General features: G+C 30.3%; 1 protein-coding gene across 3 annotated transcripts; it reads left to right on the forward strand.

The window, feature by feature from the left end:
• The first annotated feature begins 6,040 nt into the window (after positions 1-6,040).
• On the forward strand, positions 6,041-13,673 carry LOC112775018 (aminodeoxychorismate synthase, chloroplastic). Of its 3 annotated transcripts, none has more exons than XM_025818486.3 (14): positions 6,041-6,194; positions 6,811-7,231; positions 7,464-7,595; positions 8,123-8,190; positions 8,421-8,485; positions 8,647-8,713; positions 9,130-9,387; positions 9,489-9,615; positions 9,852-10,177; positions 10,415-10,494; positions 10,763-10,865; positions 11,669-11,751; positions 11,915-12,532; positions 12,901-13,673. In XM_025818486.3, the coding sequence occupies exons 2-14, from the start codon at positions 6,895-6,897 to the stop codon at positions 13,379-13,381; spliced, it is 2,745 nt and encodes a 914-aa protein (XP_025674271.1). In that variant the 5' UTR covers positions 6,041-6,194; positions 6,811-6,894; the 3' UTR covers positions 13,382-13,673. The 3 variants fall into 3 exon arrangements, with proteins under 3 accessions (XP_025674271.1, XP_025674274.1, XP_025674272.1); XM_025818489.2 differs by having other exon boundaries at positions 6,081-6,235; XM_025818487.3 differs by lacking the exon at positions 6,041-6,194 and adding an exon at positions 6,228-6,517.
• Positions 13,674-23,097: the final 9,424 nt, after the last annotated feature.

The raw sequence follows: 23,097 nt of genomic DNA on the forward strand, positions 1-23,097 counted from the left end.
ATACCTGCCTCAATACCAACATTATTCTTACTACTCGCTACTGCTTGGAGGCTATCTTGAGTAACACTTTGAGTAGTACCATCATCAAGGACATCTCCAAAAGCAAATAAATTAGGAAAGTCTCCATTGTCCCCTTTTTGGGAGCTCTCATCACTTACATTCACGGGATAAGAATGTGCATTGGGAATTGTCTTCATCTTACCCAAAAGGCGATGAGACATACACTTCACAGCATCCCCAATTAAGCTAGCGGTATCAGGAGATTGTGATGACTTAATATAGCAATCAACAATAGAAGACTGAACTAGTAGAAACTAGTAAAAGGATAGCATCAATGGAGGCATAGGTGGTTTCTTGGGAGACTTCTTTACAACTTTAATATTTGAACCCTGTATTTTATCATGCTTGACCATTTCAACAATAACAATAGAATCATCAGATTTTCTTTTTGAAAAAGGTGAATGTTTGTAACACTTAGCGTTTAAGTCTACAAAACACTAATATGAAAGACACAACAGTCACACACACAAAGTACAAAAGAAAGAGAAGAAACAAAAAAAAAAATTAACAAATAACAAATATTACTTGTAATAGTTGAAGGAGAGAGATTGTCAATCATGAAGTATGGATCCTTGATCAAAATTGGAATAAATGATTTGACATCTGGAGTAGAGGTACCCTCATATAGTCTAATATGCTTCTTCATAATTGAAGATGATAATTGAAGATGTTTTAAGTTATAATTTGGCGGGTTTCGGCGGTGCGGGGAGGGCTTCCTTGGGCCCGTCGTTTTGTTTTTTTTTTTTTTTTTGTAATTGAAGATGATAAGTGAAGATGTTCTAAGTTATAATTTGAATTATGTTCTATGTGCTTGTTTGGGCGTTATTATTTTGATAAAAACAAATTTTTTAATAAAAGAAATCTTTTTTTAGCGTGTTAGACAAATTTCTAGGAGTAAAAATAAAAATACTAGAAAAATAAAAAAATCTTTTTTGAAAAGCTGTAATTTACATTTTTTTAAAAGATATTTTTTTCTTAAAAAAAGATATTTTTCATATAATAAATAAACAAAAAAGTACTTTTATATCGTTATACACAAACATAATTGATAGATAAAAAGATCTTTTTACATGAAATATCCAAATATAAAATTACTTTTAATTTTTCATAATATCTTTTAAAAAAAGATAACTCAAAAAAAGATCTTTTGAAAATGTTTAATTATATATTTTGGATAATGTTTATTTTTTTTTACAATGTTGATGATTATGTTTATTATATATTTAGAATTATAAAGACTTTAATATTTGTGAATTTAAAAATTATAATTATTTTATATCCTTAGAAATTATAAATTTATTAAAATGTTGTGAAATTATATATATTATATAATATTTAATAATTTATTAATAAAAAATAAAAAATAATTAAAAAAAGATAATTAGCGGGATTAGTTCGCTAACTCGCCATTAGACGGGACGAAAATGGAACTCAAGACCACCTTACTAAGCAGGGCGGGACGGGTTAGCACATTTGCCACTCTTAATCACAGGATATGTCTAGATACAAATATTGAAACTGATTATTATTGATTATTTTTTTAAGGTTACCATTTAAAAATCTAAGAGAAAAAGAAACACAGAAAACAAAACATAGCCTAAATAAAATTACCATCAACTTCAACATACAATGGCTCATGATATTCATACTCTATTCACAGTAACAACATAACACAACAACAAAAATAACCATAAACATCAATAATAAAAAAAAGACAACAATCCACCATTATATATATATATATATATATATATATATATATATATATATATATATATATATATATATATATATATATATATATATATATATATATATATATATATATATATATATATATATATTATACGCTATTAAATTGCCAAAAATCAATAAATTCTATTCAACAAGTTATAGTCAACAATAATAAAAAATAAATAGATTTATAATTAATATCATTAATTAGTTACTCAGATAATCAAATTATAATCCAATAAATAACTAACAAAAAAAATAAATAATGCTTTGTTTGAATAATGCGGGCAAAGAATAGACAAACCAAACTATGTAATGGCGACGGCGAAACAGAGACTGACGGGGAAAAGCAGTAGTGATGGCGAGTCACGTTGGACGAGGACGCGACTACGTCAACAACAGATGCACGGGAGCAACGAGACGTGACGACATAGTGCAGGCAAGCCATAGATGGAGCAATGATGGAGACACACAAGAGCCAATGAGACGAGGCAGAAGAGCTGGCGATCGTGGCAACAACCATACATTGGCAGTGGCCGGTGGTGTCTTTTGAGTGTGAGACACTGAATAGGTGCCTCTGGACTCTGGAGGGCAAGGCTGAGATATATACTAAGTGAGATTAAGAGAGAGGGATTCGATCGTTTAGGTTAGGCCATAAGGATTTTCAAAAAAAAAAAATATCAAATCGACCGGGTTATTTAAACGACCGGAGTTAAGCATTAAAGTTGTCTCTAAAGTTACACTCGAGTCTCAAAGTGGTCCCTGAAGTTAATAGTTACCTAATTTCATCCTCGAACTTGCACTCCGGGACTCATACTAGTCCCTAAGACATTTTCCGTCCATCGGAACCCTAAATGACATCGTTTTGTATTATATATATATAAAAAAAAAAAACCCAGAGCCTCCCCTCCCCTTCCCCTTCCCCAACGCTCATGATCCCTTTTCCTATCATCTCTGGCATCCCTCTCTAGCCACCCACCAATGCCCGTCTCAACTTTACTTCCCTTTTCTCTAAAGTCTGCATCTTTCACCTCTTAGAAGCACTTCTTGCTTCTTGGGCTTCTTGCTTTCTTCATCAAACACACAAAGAAAAAAAATGATAAGCCTTTTGAATTTGTACCATGTTCTTGCTGGAATGAAGAAGGGCTATCCTCTATTCGGCTGTTTTTCTGTGTCAGTGAGAGATTGGCGAGCTGGAAGGAGAGGTTGGGGTTGAGTTTTGTGAGTAATGATGAGGCTGAAGGGACAGGCCAGCGGTGCAGGGTGGTAGCAACGCTGGCTAGTCTTGTCCGAAGGGGAGGAGAAAAACAAGGAAAAGAAGAATGTGAAGAGGAGGGAAGAAGAAGGAGTGGTGTGGTGGTCTCTGGGGTTGCTAGCAGCTGGCGGCTTGGGAAGGAATGACAGAGGGAGACGTCGCAGTGGTCTGGATTCGACGGCGGCGCTAGAGTGGTGGCAGCCGGCAGCAAGCTTGTGGAGAAAATGGATTGGCTTTGGAGGTCCGCGCCGGTGGAAAGGAAGGTGTCCACTGGCGGTGGCTCGTTTGCGGTGGGGAGGTAATGACGAAAAGTCAAGAAACAGAGAATAAAGGGAAAAGAAGGAAAAGGGGAAGGGGAGGGGGAGGGAGAGAGGAGGCTCAAGTCTTTTTTTTTTTTTAATAATACAAAATGACGTCGTTTTAGGGTTCTGATGGACGGAAAATATCTTAGGAATTAGTATGAGTTTCGGAGTATAAGTTCGAAGATGAAATAGAATAATTATTAATTTTAGAGTCCACTTTAAAATTCGAATATAACTTCAATGACTATTTTAAGACTTAACTCATCACTTTATCAATTTTTGTTAAAATTGACTAGTCCAAATCTGTCCAAATAAATTTTTTTCTTTCTATAATTAGATCCTTTAATTAGACTGTTCTTGTGATCGATTTTTTGGTCGAATCAATTGGATCTAATTCTGACAACTATAGTGATGGCTTATGAGAGATATGGTGATTCTATTAATATTTAGCACCCCAATTACTTTATACTCAACCTCACTGGCAACATATATATATTGGTGAGTCTTAATAATAGCCATTTGTTTAGTCAGCAACATTTTTTAAGATAACGATAAACTGGTTCATTTGCTCCTACATTTGCCAAATGTAGCCATAATAATTCTGAACTTTATAATAATAATAATGAGTAATTCTTAAAACATCCAAGAGACACAATTAAAATTATACGTTATATATAGATTAATTGAAATATTTGTTTTTACTAAATAACTGGACTTTTAGAGGAACTGAAAATATTTTTTGTTATTTCCTGTTAATAAGAAAGTAGTTAAAAAAATTATGCTTATAAAATTTTAATAATATTCTTTTTGTAATTTTTATATTTATTGTTTCGATCAATGTTCTAAAAATAATAATTTAAAATTATTAATTTTTTTAATAGAAAATTTTGTTAATAAAGTAGGATACGAAAGTTGACATTTTTATCATCAAAGTTGAGCCTTGTAACTTTTTTATCATTTAATAGGGGTTGATCTATATTATTAGATTAGTAAAAATAATTTTTTTTAAAGATGTTAGATGCACTCAAAACATTAATCACAAATAATTGTAATATATTGTGTATAAATATAATTTATTTTTAATATATATTTTATATTTTAATATTTGTTTTACTAATAATTAATTTAATAATTAATTTTTTTGTATAAATAAAATTCTTGAATTTTTTATATTAATTAAAAATAATAACAAATGACTGAAGATTTTTAAATTTAAATCTAATATATTTTACACATTTATATATTAGGATATTTCACAAAATATGTTTAGATATTAATTTGTACAAGCAAAATAATAAAAAATAACTTATTTTTAAATATTTTTATTAAATAAGAAAAGTTACCTCTTTTGTTAATTAACTAAATTTTAATTATTTATTTATTATAATTTATATTAATAATTTAAATTTAAAATTATAATATTTCTTTTATTCAATTTTTTTAATTTAATAATTTAACAATATAATTTTAATTTATATTTTTAAATATAAAATTAACTGCTATTTAAAAATAATAAATTATGTTAATGCTCTCACCTTCTTTGTATATAAACACTTCATAGCGTAGTCACTAAAAAAATACTTCATAGCGTAAACTATTATTTTTATTCATAAAAGTTTTAAATACTAACAAATCTATCCACGACAAAAAGAGAAATTATAGTTGTATTGTATCTATAAAAAATGAATTCCGTACGACAAAATTAACCAAATACTAAAAAATCACCTAAAAACTCTAAATTACATTTTTCGTAACTCTAATCGCAACATCCCTCTTTCAAATCTCAATCTTTCTTTTATCCTTTCTATAGATTTCATTACCTTCTTCACCAACACCATTATCATCGCCGTCACCAACCATCAATCTCACTTTCTTCCTTTTTTACTGTCACAACAACAACAATAATGATAATCGAGCATAACAATAGTAAAATAGCACTGTTTCACTCGATCTTCTTCTTCTTTATCTTGTTATGCAATAATCTTCTTTTTCAAAATGTGGGCTGACTATGAATATAAATATTGTAGTTACGTCGGAGAGAAATTATAGAGTAACAGCAACAATAAATACAGATAAAATGAAATTTAGGAGTGTTTGAATGTGTCAGAAAGACAAACTCAAAATAAAATAGTACATCAAGTAAAATTATGTAAGAATCCAGGTGTCATAGATTCAAGAGTGTTCTCATTTGCATGGAGCATAATACAGTTTGGTGGTAATAGTGATATTATTATGACAGTAGAAAAAAAGAAGGTGAAGATAATAGTTAATACTTAATAGTGATCATAGTGGTGATATTAATGATAAAAATGATGAAATTTATGAAAAGAATAAAAAAGAATTGAAATTTAAAAAAAGTATTGAGATTAGAATTAAAAAAAATAATTTAAAAATTTTAAATAATTTTTTAATATTTAAATAATTATATCATACAAAATTCATCTTTCATAAATATAACTATAATTTTTCTTTTTTGTAAATAAATTTATTAATGTTTAAAATTTTTTTTTTACCAAAGATAGGAGACTCGAATCCGTAACCTCTTAATTAAATATGGGGAGACTATGCCATTTGAGCTATTACTCATTGTCATTAATGTTTAAAACTTTCGCACTTAGTTTGTAATGAATTCTTTATTCACGAATAAGAAAAAAAATACTATGATCGTAAGGGGAAAAAAAAATTGAGTGGCATGGTCACAATATATAGAATAAAGTGAGGTGATTTGATTCTTCTTCATGTATCTGCACGGCTGTACGCCTGTACCACCCGCTCCGAATCCTCACCGCCTTTGTCACCATTCGCCACCATCTCTTTCAACCATGCTTCTTCCGTAAACTGCGGTATCTATCTCCTTCTCCTCCTTCTTCCTTTTCGCTTTTTGGTATCCACACTTTCCCTTCTTTCATTTCATCTCTCTCTTTGCTTGCTTATTGTTTCTAAATCCAATTTGTTACTTTCAGCTTCTTCTTCTTCTTCTTCTGTTTCTTTTCATCTTTTTCTTTCTCTTATGTGATCTGGCTCATTGAGTTTTGTATCCCTTTGTGATCTCTTGAATCTGCAACTTCTATTCCATATAATCCAAAATAGCAGGAACAAAATTGTGTTTGTGTTAGTTATCAACAACTACATATGTGCCTCTGTTTCTTTGTTCTTCATTTTTCAGGTTGAAATGCATTCTGGGCTGTTTTCAAAATCACTTTTTTCCCATTCAAACTTCATTTTTTTTTCTCCATATGTTCACTTTATTTAGAGGTTCACATGTTTTATTAGTTGCTATGATGTGATCAAAAACTGGTTTTTGCATGTAATTGCTCGTTAATTGATAGGTGTACACTGACATGAACTTAACACTTAGTTTGTGACATTTTATGAGTTTAGAAGACATAAAAGAATAGAGCGCAGAGCACAGAGCTTAGATCATAGACTGAGAATTTTGCATGCATATTTCATCTGCAGAAGGTGGTGTTGGCAGTGGTGTGGAGGCTGCAGCTTCTTGCTCAAATCCAATCCAGTTTTTCGGACACTTTTTCAATACGAAAAATGAACCTTGCTCTGCGGTTGCTGCCTTCTGAGCTCACTTGTCCAACAAGTGAAGACATTCAATATGCAAATGTGAACTTTCTTTTGTTCAAACCGTCGGTGAGAGTCTCTTGTTTTATTAAGAAAGATGATGTGCAGCCATCGAACTATGATAGAAAGAATGTGACTATATCTTGCCAATTGATGCATAGTCACTTAGAAGAGTCATTTAAAAGAAAGAAAAGGCTACAGGTGCCTTTGCCTTTACAGAAGCCGGATTTTGTGAGAACATTGTTGATTGACAACTATGACAGTTACACATATAATATATATCAGGAGTTATCTGTTGTTAATGGAGGTATGCCATTTTTATCTTTCCTTTGAAGGTGGATGTGATTTCAAGTTGAACCTGCAGAATGGTAGTGTTGTAATGGTCAATCATTAGATTCTCTCCTTAGAATTGCTGTTTTATATATAGATTCAAATATATATATCTGGAGTGAATAATTAGCTTCCCACTTGTTTAGAAATGAATTATCTTGTAATTAAGAATCAAAATAAACAGCTGGTTTTGTTTTTAACTTTGCCAGTCCCTCCTGTGGTAATCCAAAATGATGATTGGATATGGGAAGAACTTAGCCATTACTTGTATGAAGAAAATGCATTTGATAACATTGTAATATCGCCTGGACCTGGTTCTCCAGCATGCCCACAAGATATAGGTGAGAACATGGATGTCTTTGTGGAGTTCCCATTATGCATTTACTTCTCTAGAAGATGCAACCGAAAAATAAGTTGGTAAACTTGTTGATTGATGGTCTTTATGCATGACTTCATCATCTTAGACGAGTATTTGTATATTGTCATTGGATGCTACTTCAGTTTTTCCCACAGATACACTTTTGACTTTTCTATTTTTTTTTAGGGGGTTGTTTGTGAGTTGGGGTTTTGGAAGGAAAGAAAAGGTTTGTGGTGTCAAATTATGAATTTTTATGCTACAAACCCTTCCTTCTCTTCCCCTCCCCTCCAAAATCCCAATTTGCAGATTCAACACCTCCTTTTTCTAACCATATAAGTGAAATATCCTCAAAAGAATGGATTGTCGGTATAACTATGCCTATATGTGTTTTTAAAAGATATAATTTTCATAGTTTAATCTTATAATTTTAATGTAGTATGTGTGTTGATCTTTGTGTTATGAGGTGTCGAGATTCTTTATCTTAATAGGAAATGATTTTGTATGCGTCAGGTATTTGTCTTCAACTACTGCATAAATGCTGGGATATACCTGTTTTGGGTGTTTGCCTCGGACACCAGGTATTTTCTCCTACTTTATGCTTTGATTTTGCCCCCCGGGACCAATATAATGGTCTATTGTTTGATAATATGGTAAACTAATCATTGTCCACAAATAATTGATATTAGCTATGGAGTTATTCACCAATTTCTCTTGTAAAATCCTGGTGTGTTTTCACATGTTACCTACTGCTACATAGTATCTTAAAGTTAATATTGTTACTCATCTTTTTGATGATATGATTTGGTAGGCATTGGGATATGTTCATGGAGCTCACATTGTCCATGCGCCCGAACCAATCCATGGGCGTTTGAGGTATGACCCAAAAATTCAGAAATTTGTATGCTGATTTTTCAGTATTATTATGTACTTATTATCATCAGGAAGATGAATTCACCTAAATTAAAATGTCATTTATTAGGTATAATGTTTATTCCTTACTTCTTTGTTGCATTTTATCTCTTTCTACCATGTAGTGAAGTTGAGCATGGCGGCTGCCAGCTTTTTCATGGCATACCATCTGGCAGGAATTCAGGTTTCAAGGTATGTTTGCCACTATAGTCTAAAGATTATGAATTTGAATCCTCAAACATTTTAAAGAATTCAAATATTCACGTAGTATTCAATCCTGAAGTTATCATATTCATAATTGAGACATAAAAGTTAGTCAATATTAACCAAAGATTGTTGCATTTAGAAACTAGAACATTTCGCAAACCAAATGCCCCATATTGTAGGTCATTATGATAATCTGGATTTCAGGGTGAAAAAATGGCTGTGCAGTTAGATAATTTGTTGATAATATCAGAATATTACGTATGGTGCACCATGATTGGATTATTAACGTAAATTAGTCCCTTGCAGTTTATGGTTAATTCATTTTATTCTTGTCAAAAGTTGAACAAGATCTATCTGATCTACCACCAGCAGTAGTAATACTTCTTTATCCCATATTTCAGGTGGTTCGATATCATTCATTGGTTATAGATTCTGAATCACTTCCTGAAGTGCTCATTCCAATAGCTTGGACGTCTTCCTCGAGCACACTTCCATTTGTTGGGCCGAAGGATCATAACATCTCCAATGCTCTTGGAACACAGAGAGAGAAAAATGTCTTCGTTGATTCTTTTTCACCTAAAGCAGGAAATGGAACAACAAGAAGTCCAAGAGTTCTTATGGGGATCAAGCATCGCACAAGACCGCACTATGGCGTGCAGGTGTTATGTACAGACATTGTTTAATTATAATGTCGGTCTCTGTTTTTATTGTTTTAATCTTTTTTATGAACTATGTTCAACTCAACACTTTTGACCTTCAGTTTCATCCAGAGAGTGTTGCAACCTTCCATGGAAGTCAAATATTCAAGAATTTCAGAGATATTACAAATGAGTATTGGCTGAGATACAAGTCATCACAAAGCAGAGAAAAACATGTTCATTCTTACGGTAAACTGAAGAACTTTTTGTATGTAAATGCAAATTCATTCTGACACGTGTGCTTATCAAGTTATTTTTGTGTGGCCACTCCTCTTGCGTGGTGTGCTACAAATATTAACCAGTATGTCGGTCATGCCAAAGTGACTCAAATCTTTGTAACATGGTTTCCATGTTCCATGTTTTTATTATTATTTTTATTACCATTGAGTTCTATGTAATTTACTTGAGCAGTAAACTTTCTTTAGCACACATGCAGGTTTCAAGTGCTAGTAGACATTGTGGAGATTCATATAGAAGTATTAATTCAGAGAACAGTAAAGTTGATCAGCTAAATAAGGTAGTTAATGGTCATCGACATATGGTAGATGATAATGCTGAGATGACTTGTTTAGAAAAGTTCAACATTGCAAATGTTCATCATGCAAGAACTGATCGAAAATGTTTGAAGTTGAAATGGAGGAAATACACTCACCTGGCTAGTCAAGTCGGTGGTGCGAAAGGTATATTTTGTGGGTTGTTTGGACGTGAACCTAAAAACACTTTCTGGTTGGATAGTTCTTCCACAGAGAAGGTATTTTTTATATGAATTCCTGGTTTTTCTTTCTCCTTTCCTTTTAAGTGATTTTGGATAAGTAACAGAAAGCTCTTATTCTAATCATCTTCCACATGGTAGATCTTTTCTCACTTGGATCATGAAACTCTAATTTCTATACAACTTGCATTTCATCATCTGTGCTAATCTATATGCCATGTCTTCCACCGCAACTTACTGTTCTATATTTAACATTATTCTTGCCATCCTAATTAGGGAAGAGCACGTTTCTCATTCATGGGAGGAAAAGGTGGACCACTTTGGAAGCAATTGACTTTCAGATTATCTGATCAAAGGTTTGAAATTTATACTCTTTACTGTTAAATTACTTTGTAATTATCTCTTCCCTTTTCATATATTCTCTTCCTTATTATAGATTATTTTTCTCTATCATCGTCATCATCATCATGCATTGTGTTTCAGTTTATGCATCATGCATTGTCATAGTTATCTGCATTGATGCATTGACATGAAAAAACCTTTCTATTTACCATTATAATGGTCATACCTTTTACTCTTCGGTATATTCTTAGATAAATAATGTATATTTCATTATTTTTCCAGTGATGAGTGTTCGAAAGGTGGTGGCTACTTGTCAATGGAAAGTTGTGAAGGTTCCACTGAAACAAGATTCTTGGAAGAAGGTTTTTTTGATTTTTTGAACAAGGTTTGTAGATGTACCTTGGAACTGATCAACTTCTTTATTGTACCTTAAGAGATATAGGGCTATGCCTAATCCTTTTCTATTTGCATAAGGTTTCTAGAACATAGGATCTTGACATAGGATCAGAGTCTTCATTAGGAATACTATCCTTATCATCTCCATGTACCATAATTAAGTCAAATTCAAGCAGAAGGTAAAAATGGGCCCACACGCCTATCTTTCAATGCCAAAAAGTTATATTCTGAAGGAGAGTGCTAGAGGGTAGAGAACTAGAGATATAAAATCACTATTGGCTCAATGGCTCCTGCCCAACAACTTAAGATTTCAAGATAGTTGGTCCTTGACACTTGTCATGTTTAGTTTCTATGGTTTGGTTTTTGGAGGATATTTTGCCCTTCCTTTGCAATGTTGTCCCCTTTTTCTCCAATGAAACTTCTTTCTCCCGAGAGAATGTGTATATCCCAATTAATAAACAAGAAATATGTAGATATGACATACATAATAAAGATCCTTAATGTGCATGATTGTGGTTTAGACCAATAAAATGCCATATATGGCTTTGAATTTTGCTCTTCTGATTAGAAATGAAGAAAGGGATATGTAGGATGCAGGATAAAGTAAACTGAGCAGAGACAAAAAAGTATAATTTTTCTTTGAACAGCCTTCATTTGTGTACTTTGTATTTTTCTTTGTACAGACTTGTATCTTCCCAATATTAACAGGTCTATATTTATTTATTTAATTATCATAATCCAATATGTTCTTTTTTCTTCTCATGTAAATATATTGCCTTCTTCATTTGGCAGGAGCTTCAATCATATCACTATGATGAAAAAGATTACGAAGGTCTGCCATTTGACTTTCATGGTGGATATGTTGGTTACATCGGGTAGGTGGTAAACTCAAAGCTATTGTATGTCTACACTGAGTAACTAAATGCTTAGTTTAAGCAATGGCATTGTTTTCTTTCAAGTGCCTTTCTAATTGTGATCTCTTTTTTTTGTGCATGTGATCACCTTTTCTTTCTCATCTATTAATTTCCTCTGATGCAGGTATAACCTGAAAAGTGAATGCGGCGTCGCATCTAATCGTCACAAATCCGAAACTCCAGATGCTTGTTTTTTCTTTGTCGACAGCCTTGTAGCTGTTGACCACAAAACTGACAATGTTTATATATTGGCTATACATGAAGAAAGCTCAAGCATGACACAGTGGTTGGATGATGCTGAGGAGAAGCTTCTGAACTTAAATGGCTCTGAGATAATGGGGTCAGAAAAGCAGTATCTTCATCCTCTAACTTGTTCCTCACAAAAGGCCGGTTTTGCAGCTGAAAAATCTAGAGAGCAGTACATTGAGGATGTAAAGAAGTGCCTGGAATACATTAAAGATGGAGAAAGCTATGAGTTGTGCCTCACAACTCAGATGAGGAAACCGATCGAGAATTTAGACTCTCTTGGACTTTATCTTCATTTGAGAGAAAGGAATCCAGCACCTTATGCTGCGTGGCTTAATTTTCCGAAGGAAGACTTGTGTATTTGCTGCTCTTCCCCTGAGAGGTTCTTGCAGTTGGATAGAAATAATATCCTAGAAGCTAAGCCCATTAAGGGTACAATAGCTCGTGGTGCTACCGCCGAGGAAGATGAGCAACTCAAATTGAAATTGCAACTCAGGTGATCCACTTTTCTCTGGGTACTATTTAGGTCTTTTCAACATCATATCCTGAAATATTGCTACTACAGCTTAAACTATGGTTTCTCACTTTCTCGAAAGTTGTTTTGTCATGTGATATATTGATTCTCGGAGTTTAGCTGATGCCTCTGTGATTTGAAAAACTATCAAGACTCTTTGAAATGTGTGATGACCTATGCTTGGTTGCAAATGAAGTTGTGTATGTAGTTCAGAATATTTTATCTATAGACTTATGCTGTCCAAGAAAATTAAACTCTTAAATTAACAGAATCCGAAATCTTAACATGCTGGTAGTTTAAGACGAAGATGGGTGAATATGTTATGAACTAACTGGCTTCCTCTCTCTCAGTGAAAAGGATCAAGCTGAAAATCTGATGATTGTGGACCTTCTAAGGAATGATCTCGGTCGGGTCTGTGATCCAGGATCTGTACATGTGCCACGTCTCATGGATGTGGAGTCGTATGCAACTGTTCACACAATGGTGAGCACCATTCGTGGGAAGAAGAGGTCTGACGCCAGTGCAGTAGATTGCGTAAGAGCTGCATTCCCAGGTGGTTCGATGACTGGTGCTCCAAAGTTGAGATCGATGGAACTTCTTGATTCCATTGAAAGTTGTTCTCGAGGTATATACTCCGGTTGTATCGGATTTTTTTCGTATAACCAGACATTTGATCTTAATATTGTCATAAGAACGGTGATTATACATGATGGTGAAGCTTCAATAGGAGCTGGAGGTGCCATTGTTTCTTTGTCGAATCCTGAAGACGAGTACAAAGAGATGATCCTGAAAACAAAAGCCCCAGCAAAGGCAGTGATAGATTTTGAATAGTTTTGAATCAAAGCATTTATTTCATATCATCCCACTAATTATTTAATCTTTACATAGAAGTAATATTAAAGAATATTTTGGTACAGGTACTAGATTCAATTGTTTTGGGGTTAGAATTCAATTGGTTTTCTTTTCAATCTGAAGAGTGTCTTATTATTCTGTTGTAGCAATGGCTGCATTGTACTATAGGTTTCTGTATACTGTAATTTCCCCAGTTTCTTGTATAAATGAATTACCTTGAAGTTTGGTGACAATTTTATTCATATTATATAATATACTCACCTTTGCCTTATACTGTTTCTGCTATTATGTTGCTGCTACATGAATAATAATAAAATCATTTACTATTAGAAAAATGTTTATTTGGAATGAGAGTGGTTTATTTTGGAAGCACAGAACAGAAGTTTTATGAAAAGCCTTAATTTTATTATTGTGAAGGATCATTTTACTTTCAGAAAATGTGAGAAGGCAATTTGGTATGCGGTGTTGTTGACTTGGATGTTTAAATGTTTACAATAATCTTAATACCCTCACTAGTCATTAATTCATAAATTGCTTGATTAGTGCAACGATTTAGTAGGAGCACCTCAATGTTCTCATTTGGCAAAGGACCATGAATCGTTGTAAGCTCACAAGATTTTTTTTTTTTTTTAATGAAACTCCAACTGCAGCAACAATTTATGACCAGCATGTAATATCAATATTCAGCCATGATGTCATTGCTTAGATCACAACAGTTCTTTCTTTGAGTTGGCCTATGAAAAAATCGATTAAATGGTCAAATTCGTCTTAAAAAGATTACTTGTTTTTTAAATTAGTCTTCGAAAAATTTTTGTAATCAAATTCGACCTTTAAAATACTTTAAGTTAGTCACATTAAATGTCACTTCCATTACTCATGGTATTAGAATTTGCTAATATGACATGTTAAGCTATATTATAGTGTACACCTGATAATCTTAATTGGCTACTTATATGATTAATTTATGAAATTAGATTAAATCAACTCCAAATTAAGAAATTTCAATGTCTTGAGGTCCTCTTCAATTTGGCATTGATTTGATTAATTGCATAAATTTGTTACGCTAGTAGCTAATTAGGAGTGTCAGGTGTGTGTTGTAGTCAATGTGGTATCACTTAATATGCCATATCAACAAATTTTGATATTGTCAGCAACAAAAATGACAAAAGAATTAATATAACTAACTTAAAATATTTGAATGACGAATTTGATTAAAAAAATTTTTCGAAAATTAATTTAGAGAATGAATAATTTTTTAGAGATGATTTTGACTATTTACTCGTCTACTTTTACATGTGATAATTTGACAGAAAAAAAAATATTAGCAAGTATTGAAATTTCAAAAATTAAAAGGTGTTTTAGAAAACGACTCTTAATTAACCTCTCTCCAGCTACTTCACTTATTCCTACCATGTTATTTAGTTGAGTATAATTGGCAAAAAATAATCGTGATGATTGTTAACAATGTGATTATTGTGTTTGTAATTTAATTTATAGAGTTGAAAACTAAAATAAGTGAGTATAAACATGTGTAAGAGATGACAACTAAGAATGAAGTGACACTTGCCCATAAGGGGGCTCCCCTTGTGCATCAGATCCATGTCTCTTCCCTAAAACAAGACAAATTACAAATAGCAGAGTTGAGATACCATAAGATCATTTTTTATTTTTTTCAGAAAAGAAAAAAAAAAAAAAAAGATAAAAAGCCACCTTGTGACTCTCTAGTCGCCATCCAATTATTAAGAGTGTTTTGTTTTTCTCAATTTCTTTTTTATAATAATGCAACTTCTTTTTTTAATCTTTTATTTTACTTATTTATTTAAAATATTTTTTTTATATTTCATTGTAAATCCTTGTCTTTTTTTAGAAGGTACATGGAGGACTTATTCAAGATGAATTATTATTAGTATTATATTATTATGCTAAGAAATAAAAGCTAGTCACAACCTGATTATGTTTATATATATATATATATATATACTGAGACTTGGGTGGTGATTATTTCACGTAGTCTTATATTAATCAGTGATATTAGCTAGTTATACATGTATACTTTGCTCACTTCATTAAAGAAAGATTATCATAACTTCTTAGCTTCTAGCAAAATAGTCGGCAAAACACAATTAAAAAGTTGTGTTGGATGAATTTAATTAATAATTTAATTTTAATGTAAATATAAAGTAGTTTTTTATTTGTTTCTAAATATATAATTGTCATATTAATAAAAATAATTATTTTTTATTTTATCACATAAATGGTCATTCAAAAAACTAGATGTGATTGCACGACTGTGTATAACTCTTTACACGGTTAATATATCAAAATTAAACTCTTTAATTAATGCATAAGTGTTTACTAATTATGTTTTTCTTGTAAGTAAGTATTAAGCTCAAAAAAAGGCAAAGTAGGATATCAAGAGTTTTATAGCATAAACCAAAATTTTGACAAAATAATTATAACTAAGCTATCTAAATAAATTACATGATAAGTAATATTTTTACCTCATTACAAATAGAGTTAAAGTATTGCAATTTGATCGGTTTCTACGTTATGATGCCATACCCTCTCTTTGGCATTGTCATTAGGAATGAATAATTCAATATTGTTTTGTGTATGTTGTTTCATTTTTTTATTTCCTCTTCTTTCTAGATTGATGTCTTATCCAATGTGATTTTAAAACTGAGGGATTAAAATTCAATAATTGTGTTTGATGATTAGAGATTGAAACTAAAATTTCAATCTTAGAATATAAAAAAATTTCAATTCTTATAATATTTTCAAAAAATAAAAACACAAAAATTGATATTTTAATAATATTTCTTTTAAAAAGTATTCTTATTTAATTTTGTAAATTTTAAATCTACCTCTTAATCTTTATATTTATCTTAAATTAAATATAATAATAAGACATAAATTAATCCAGTACATTTTACATTAAATACAATACAAAAACTTAATTTAATCTGTGTCACTCAATTATTATCTCTCAGTCCCAAATTAATTTCAATTTCTCTTCTAAACGCGAACTTATATAAGATATATCATATATGTAAATATAATGGCACGTACTTAGCTTGCACACAACTAGACAAGAGGAGTAGAGGACACCGCAGTTTGCATATGGCAGTGAAGAATCTTACAGAATTTGCCTTATCTCTTCTATAAAGCCTTTGAGCATATCATATAATTCATATATCTATAACATGACACTAATTTATTTTCTAGTCCAACAATTCACGGAACCCATCTAAAAGGACAACAATATCAGAGTGCATGCTATAGTTAAAATTCATAATATGCAATATGCACTTTTTTTTTAAAAAAATTAATTATGCATAGATCTTATCAACATCAAAATAAAATTTTGTTACATCTAGCTAGATGACATATATATATATATATTTTTTAATTTATTCACTTAATTTCTGCTCAATTTTTTAAACGAAATAATAATTTAAATATTCTGTTAATTTTTTTTATAAATACTAACATTATAAGATATGAAGAAAAGATTTAAAAAATATAATTCTTCTTTTTATATTGAGCATAGGAAAATGAAAAAGAAAGAAAGAAAGGAGAATTAAATGGAGAAAGAAGAGGTTGATGGATTCCCATAAGCAAAGTGAGACAGGAATAGTATAGAATCTACTTTTCTCAGAGTTGAAGAGTACAATTAATCTGCCAGCAGTGGCATCAAACACTGAGGAACCGGGCCTAGCCTGCACCTTACATCATATGATTACTCTAATAATTTTTATTCTCTCTTTCTTTCTCTTTCTCTTTCTCTTTCTCTTTCTCATATGTGAAGAACAAAGAAACTGCAGGTTACTTTGCATCAGCACTGTTGCCTTCAACAAACATTGAGAAAAAACATTGCACACTTGCATTCTCAGTCTTTTATTTTATTTTATTTTTTTTGACCAATCATATTCACTAATAATCCATCTGCATTAGTAGGCTATAACTCTATATATCTATTTCATAATTGGATTATTATGATACTAATAATCCAATTGATACTATTTAAGAAAAACCAAAAACACATTACCTAAATAAAAATACTACTTGTTATAGGAAACATATTATTAGTTTTAACAAGTAATCTTATAAAGTAATTATTTTTTAATCTTTGTGAAATTAGAGAAGAAATTATTCTTTTTTATATATTTAACGTATGAATAAAAGCAAGTTTTTAAAAAATACACTAAGATTATACAAATATTTTTTTAAGTTTTTTAATTCTATAATAAGAATGAGAATGATGTAACAAATTAATTGTTTAGAATTTAATTCATGAACAATCAGACTTATTATATGCAGTATATAAAAAATAATAATTTATCTTCTAGTTTTAGAAGAATATTAGAATCATTGCCTTCTTGTCATACAAACCACATTCTATTACTAACCAATGAAATATGAATTAAAAATTAAAAAAGATAAAATTACAAGACATTTAATATTTTTAAACAATAACCTAATAACATATGATCCTAACAGAATAAAACCATGATGTATAAGTAGAATAATATTCCATTGTTGAACTAGAAAATAATAGAATGTAACAAATTTGGAGAGAGGAAGAGAGAAAGGAGAGGCAGGGTTCCCCAGGGTGGTCCCACTTTTGACCTGCTTTGACCGTAAAAACATATTCTCTTCTCAGCAAGAGAGAGAGAGAGTGGTCCAACTCCTTTTTGCATGAGATTCCTATTCCCCAGTGGCCATAATCATAATCATAATCCCCCTCTCTTCTTCATCCTCCTCCTCCTATTCCCACACATACAAATCATGCTTTTGCTTTTCCCGTGATATATACATCTTTTCTTCACTTTCTTCAAGCCCTGCCCAGACCCCATGCGTGTGTATGTGCTGTGTTGTCCCCAATTCCTAATTATAAATTCTTTTTTAAAATATTTAATCCATTCAAAATATTTTACTAACTATATGCTCTACTACTTGGGAGTTGGGAGATACAATCAAGCCTAACTCCTATACCTAAAAGCAACTTTACTATTACATATTATACATGTGTATACTACTATATACATCATGCATATACATTTCCTAATGAACAAGAGCAATAATATATATAGCAATTATTGGTGAGCTTTTACATTTTAGGATGTTGTAGTTTAGAAAATTATTGGAATAGTTTAGGGTTTAACGAATATGTATTCCTAGAGTATAAGTTAAAATCGGCTAATTTTTTTAGATATTAATAAAATTTTGGTATAAATAATACTTAATTATTAGATTTTATAGTATTTTTTAAAATTCTAAGAGTGGGACAATATCTCGCATATTGTATGTTTTAATTCCAATAATTGAGTATTGTACCAAAGTTTTATCAATATTTAAAAAACATATGGTTAAAATATCAATTATAAAAAATACCAAAATTTTTTAATTAATTTATTCTGTATTTATTAAAATAAAAATTTAAAAATATTTACTAAAAATAACCTCATCAATATGTGCCCTAATTTAAAAAAACTATATATATGCATATGCTCTCTATTTCTCTTGAGAATCAATGGAATTCACACCTTCATCACTATAAATGTGATTATATATTTTCTTCACTATATATTGCAATTAATGGGTTAAAAAATGAATATTTTTACATGTCTTATGACCCATGGATAACATATATACCTAGACGCTATATCACACCCCTTTTAATAATTAACAAATTCATCAACATTCACATTCTACTCTCACACATATAGTTCCCTAACTAGCTCTTATATTCAACCAGAAGGTTCATTGACCACCAATGTTTTTAAGAGAATATATAATTATATATACATACAATAACATTATGTATGTGGACAGTATTTAAGTAATTACTCCAATATGAAACTACAAAATATTGAACATTCTTATAATAACTAGCTAGGCATTAATAATAAAACAGTATTCCCATCCTCAACATTAGTGGTGGATCTATTTATCTATACATAAGAATATGATAAATTAAAGACATTCTCAAAGTAATTATATTTTTATATCATGTTCAAAATAAGATGGGGAAAAATAAATATCATATGAGAGTTCACACTAAACAATTACAAAAACAAAAACAATGCACCTACACAATCATAAAAAAACCATGAAAGCCCATGTATATAATATATGAATATATTTTGAAAAATATATTCTTAAAGAATAACATTAAAACTAAACCCTTCTTTTTTAAATGTACATCATGATATTTTTTAATTTGTTTCATTATAAGCTGTTAGTTAACCTAGGTATATGAAGAAAATGTTTACCAGTAAGAAGAGTCAATGTATAATAAGAGTTTATTAGAATCATAACTGCATTATTGCATTATGAATTTGAACTTTTCTAGACTAACATAATGATCACGTGACCAATTTTCTCCCTAGATATAAATAAATGCATTTTAACTGTATAGACATATGACACAGTATATCTTCTTTTGAGGCCATTATATATATATTTGTTGGTATAATCAGAGGTCATATGAAATGTCCATGAGAACAGACAAGCATGGCAAGAAGAAAAAGTGAAGCAACTAATTTTTATAACTTCCATGTTAATTGTCAGGAACAGGTTCTAAAAATTTACGGTAACTTTTTTTTCTTGTGGTTTTCCCATGCCATCGTTTCTTCTCTCTTTAAAAACACACACTATCTAATAAGTAGTACATATATGTTTGTCAATAAGCAGTGTTATTATTATGTGTCACACATTATGAATCATCAACAAGACCAGAACAACCCTAGAATAAATAACTTCTTTACATAGAAAATAATAAGTTTCTTTCTTGCAATGATGAAAAAAGGAAGATATGTACCTTTGTTAAGCAATGAGGAAGCATTACCTGTGACTTTGAAAATGACAATGCCGTGCTCTGTTGAATAATTGACCTATATATATGGCCCTCTAATATATAGTTAGTACAATAATACATGTTTAATTAGTGAAGATAATTTATAATAATATCACTTAATAAACATATATATAGGTTTTTTTGTTTACATTCTTCTGTAGACATACATAATTAAACTTATTTTAATCGTGTTTGTATTTCTCCATGTATGTATATGGAATATGCTTGGCTCCTCATACGCCATCTACAGAGGTCATAGATATTTCGATGAGCTCTACAAATGGCATACAGGGAGCCAGGCACATACACACATGTATGCATGATGTGACACAAAGGAAATTAAGATACATCAAATTTAACACACATGTCTAAATTGCATTTATTAAAGCTCACCAACAATAGTAACATCAAAAACAACAACAACAAATACTTAGTCTCTACTTACCCTGAAATCATGTGTATCCATGACTAAGTACTAGGTTAGATGCACACATACATATCCACATCTAATAAAAACATGTGACAAATGCTATTTTGGCGGAAGTTGTAATAACACACATACTCTAACTTAATTTCTTCCTCCATAAATGCATATATAGACCTATGGATAATATGATAAAACATGGCATAATGATGATGATGAAACCTATATAGAATTAATACTATAATTCTCTTCCTTAGCTTCATCATAGGAATACATATGAAGCTGGAATTGATATGAATGATATAAGAAAACTTATCTCATATATATATATAGAGAGAGAGAGAGAGAGTAGAAGTAAAGAGCAAGAGTGAAGGAGGTATATATATTGAGGTATAGGAATTGAGATCTAGAAGGATGGATAGAAGAAGAAGGTGATAATAATGAAAATGGGGTTTAATTAAATTTGTTTTGAACCCTAGTGAATAAAAGAAGGAAAAGCAAAGGGCTAAAGATAGGGAGGGATGAAGAGGGTTTGGCTAATAATAGTGAGAAAAGGAAGAAGAATATGTGGGGTTATGGTTGGACCCTGAGGGCAAGGTTGAAGCTCCACCAAGCACTAAATATAGAAGAGAGGAAGGGGGGAAAGGAGAAAGAGAGAGAGAAATGATTGAGTTATGGGGTTGGGTTGGGTGAAGGAGAGAGCTGGGAATGCAATTTCCGAAGCTAGCCCTGAAGGTGTTGAAATCTCCTTTTCTGGGTCGTAAAGCGAAGTGTGCTTTTCTTTTCTTGCTCTGAAGCTCAATTTGTCTTTGAGTGCTTGGACCAACATGGATTCCTCTCTTTCTTTCTTTCTTTAAATAAAAATAAAGCTAAAGCCGGATAAAGGAGATCAAGTATTACCAATATGTGTCTTCTTTTTCTCTCTTTTCAATTCCTTCCCCCCCATCACTCCCCTCTTTCCTTTTTCCTTATTATCTTAACCTACCCTTTCCTTTTCTTTCCCCTAATATTTCCATGCAATTATATATGCCTTTCCTTTTTTATTATTTCAAATTTTACTAATTCAATTTCATTTTACCCATGGAAAAAAATATTAAATGCTTTTTACTAAGGTTTGATTCTGTAAAACTCTCTTAAGAGATGTTTGCATAAATACTTTATTTTATATTTGATAAATAAAAACTTATATGTTTTTATTTGTAATTTTTAAAAATTACTGATGTTTTTTAAAATATCAAGAGATGCATTTTTTTTATGTTATTTTGTGATTATATATATATTTTTTATTATGGTCTATTTAAATTTTAAAAGTTGTTTTATCAAATGTAATTATTATTTGTACTTATTAAAGGTTATTTTTAATTTGATTTTTTAAATATAGATGTTAAAATTAAAATATATATATATTTTAAAATTCCACTTTGATAAACTATTTTTAAAAATAAAATTTTTTACCAAACTAACATAAACAAAGAATATTGTACTTTTTATTAATTAAATAAATTTTAACTATATTTATTATATTTTATATTCAAGTCTAAATTTAAAGTTTAATATTTATAATTTAAAATTTTGGGATTTATTGTTTAGTATATTTTATTTTTTGTTTTTCCTTTTTATATTTTTAATAACAAGTTAGTTTTTGTAGAAAATTACTGATTTATTTTGATAAGTTTTTAAGAAAAAATCTTTTTTTTTAAGTTATCTTTTTGTAAAATATTTTATAGAAAAATAAAAATAATTTTATGTTTGGATAACTCATGCAAAAAGATTTTTTTATTTATCAATTGTGTTTGGGTTTAACCATATAAAAGTACTTTTTTGTTTATTTATTATGTGAAAAAATATTCTTTTAAAGAAAAAAGATCTTTTAAAAAAATATGTAAATTGTAGTTTTTCAAAAAAAATATTTTTTATTTTTTCAGTATTTTTACGTTTACTATTAAAAATTTACCAAACGCGTTAAAAAATAAAAAAAAATCTTTTTTTTATCAATTTAATAACACCCAAACAAACACTACATTCATTACTTTTTTTTTGATAGCGCATTAGCATTTTTCATTAAACAAATAAACTCTAAATAAGAAATCAAAATTTTAAGCAATCCTATTTTATTTGTTAATATAAACTCTATAGCTACTTTAGTTTTGTTTTTAAAGGAAGGGGTTTTCATTTTGCTTTTTATGTAATCATATTTTATTACCAATTGATTACACAACTACTTGGGTCATGGGACAGCTTTTTAATAACCTTTTTTGTTTAGGTTTTAGAATAATCATAGCCCACTCCTCCTTGGTTATCACCTAATTCTCTCTCTCACTCACACCTACACTCAGATTATTGCAACATACATCATATTAGCTCCTTTAATTGCTTTTTTTTTTTTTTCATTTTTGTTCTAGCTTGCTACAT

The sequence above is a fragment of the Arachis hypogaea genome, chromosome 19 (assembly GCF_003086295.3).
Source record: "Arachis hypogaea cultivar Tifrunner chromosome 19, arahy.Tifrunner.gnm2.J5K5, whole genome shotgun sequence".
Lineage (NCBI taxonomy): Eukaryota > Viridiplantae > Streptophyta > Magnoliopsida > Fabales > Fabaceae > Arachis > Arachis hypogaea.

Bases quoted from the DNA above. Each gene is read 5' to 3' on its own strand.
- LOC112775018 (XM_025818486.3), top strand. From the start codon at position 6,895: ATGAACCTTGCTCTGCGGTTGCTGCCTTCTGAGCTCACTTGTCCAACA. The intron at 8,191-8,420 runs GTATTTTCTCCT...ATGATTTGGTAG, and splicing joins GTGTTTGCCTCGGACACCAG to GCATTGGGATATGTTCATGG. The intron at 9,616-9,851 runs GTAAACTGAAGA...AACTTTCTTTAG, and splicing joins AAAACATGTTCATTCTTACG to CACACATGCAGGTTTCAAGT.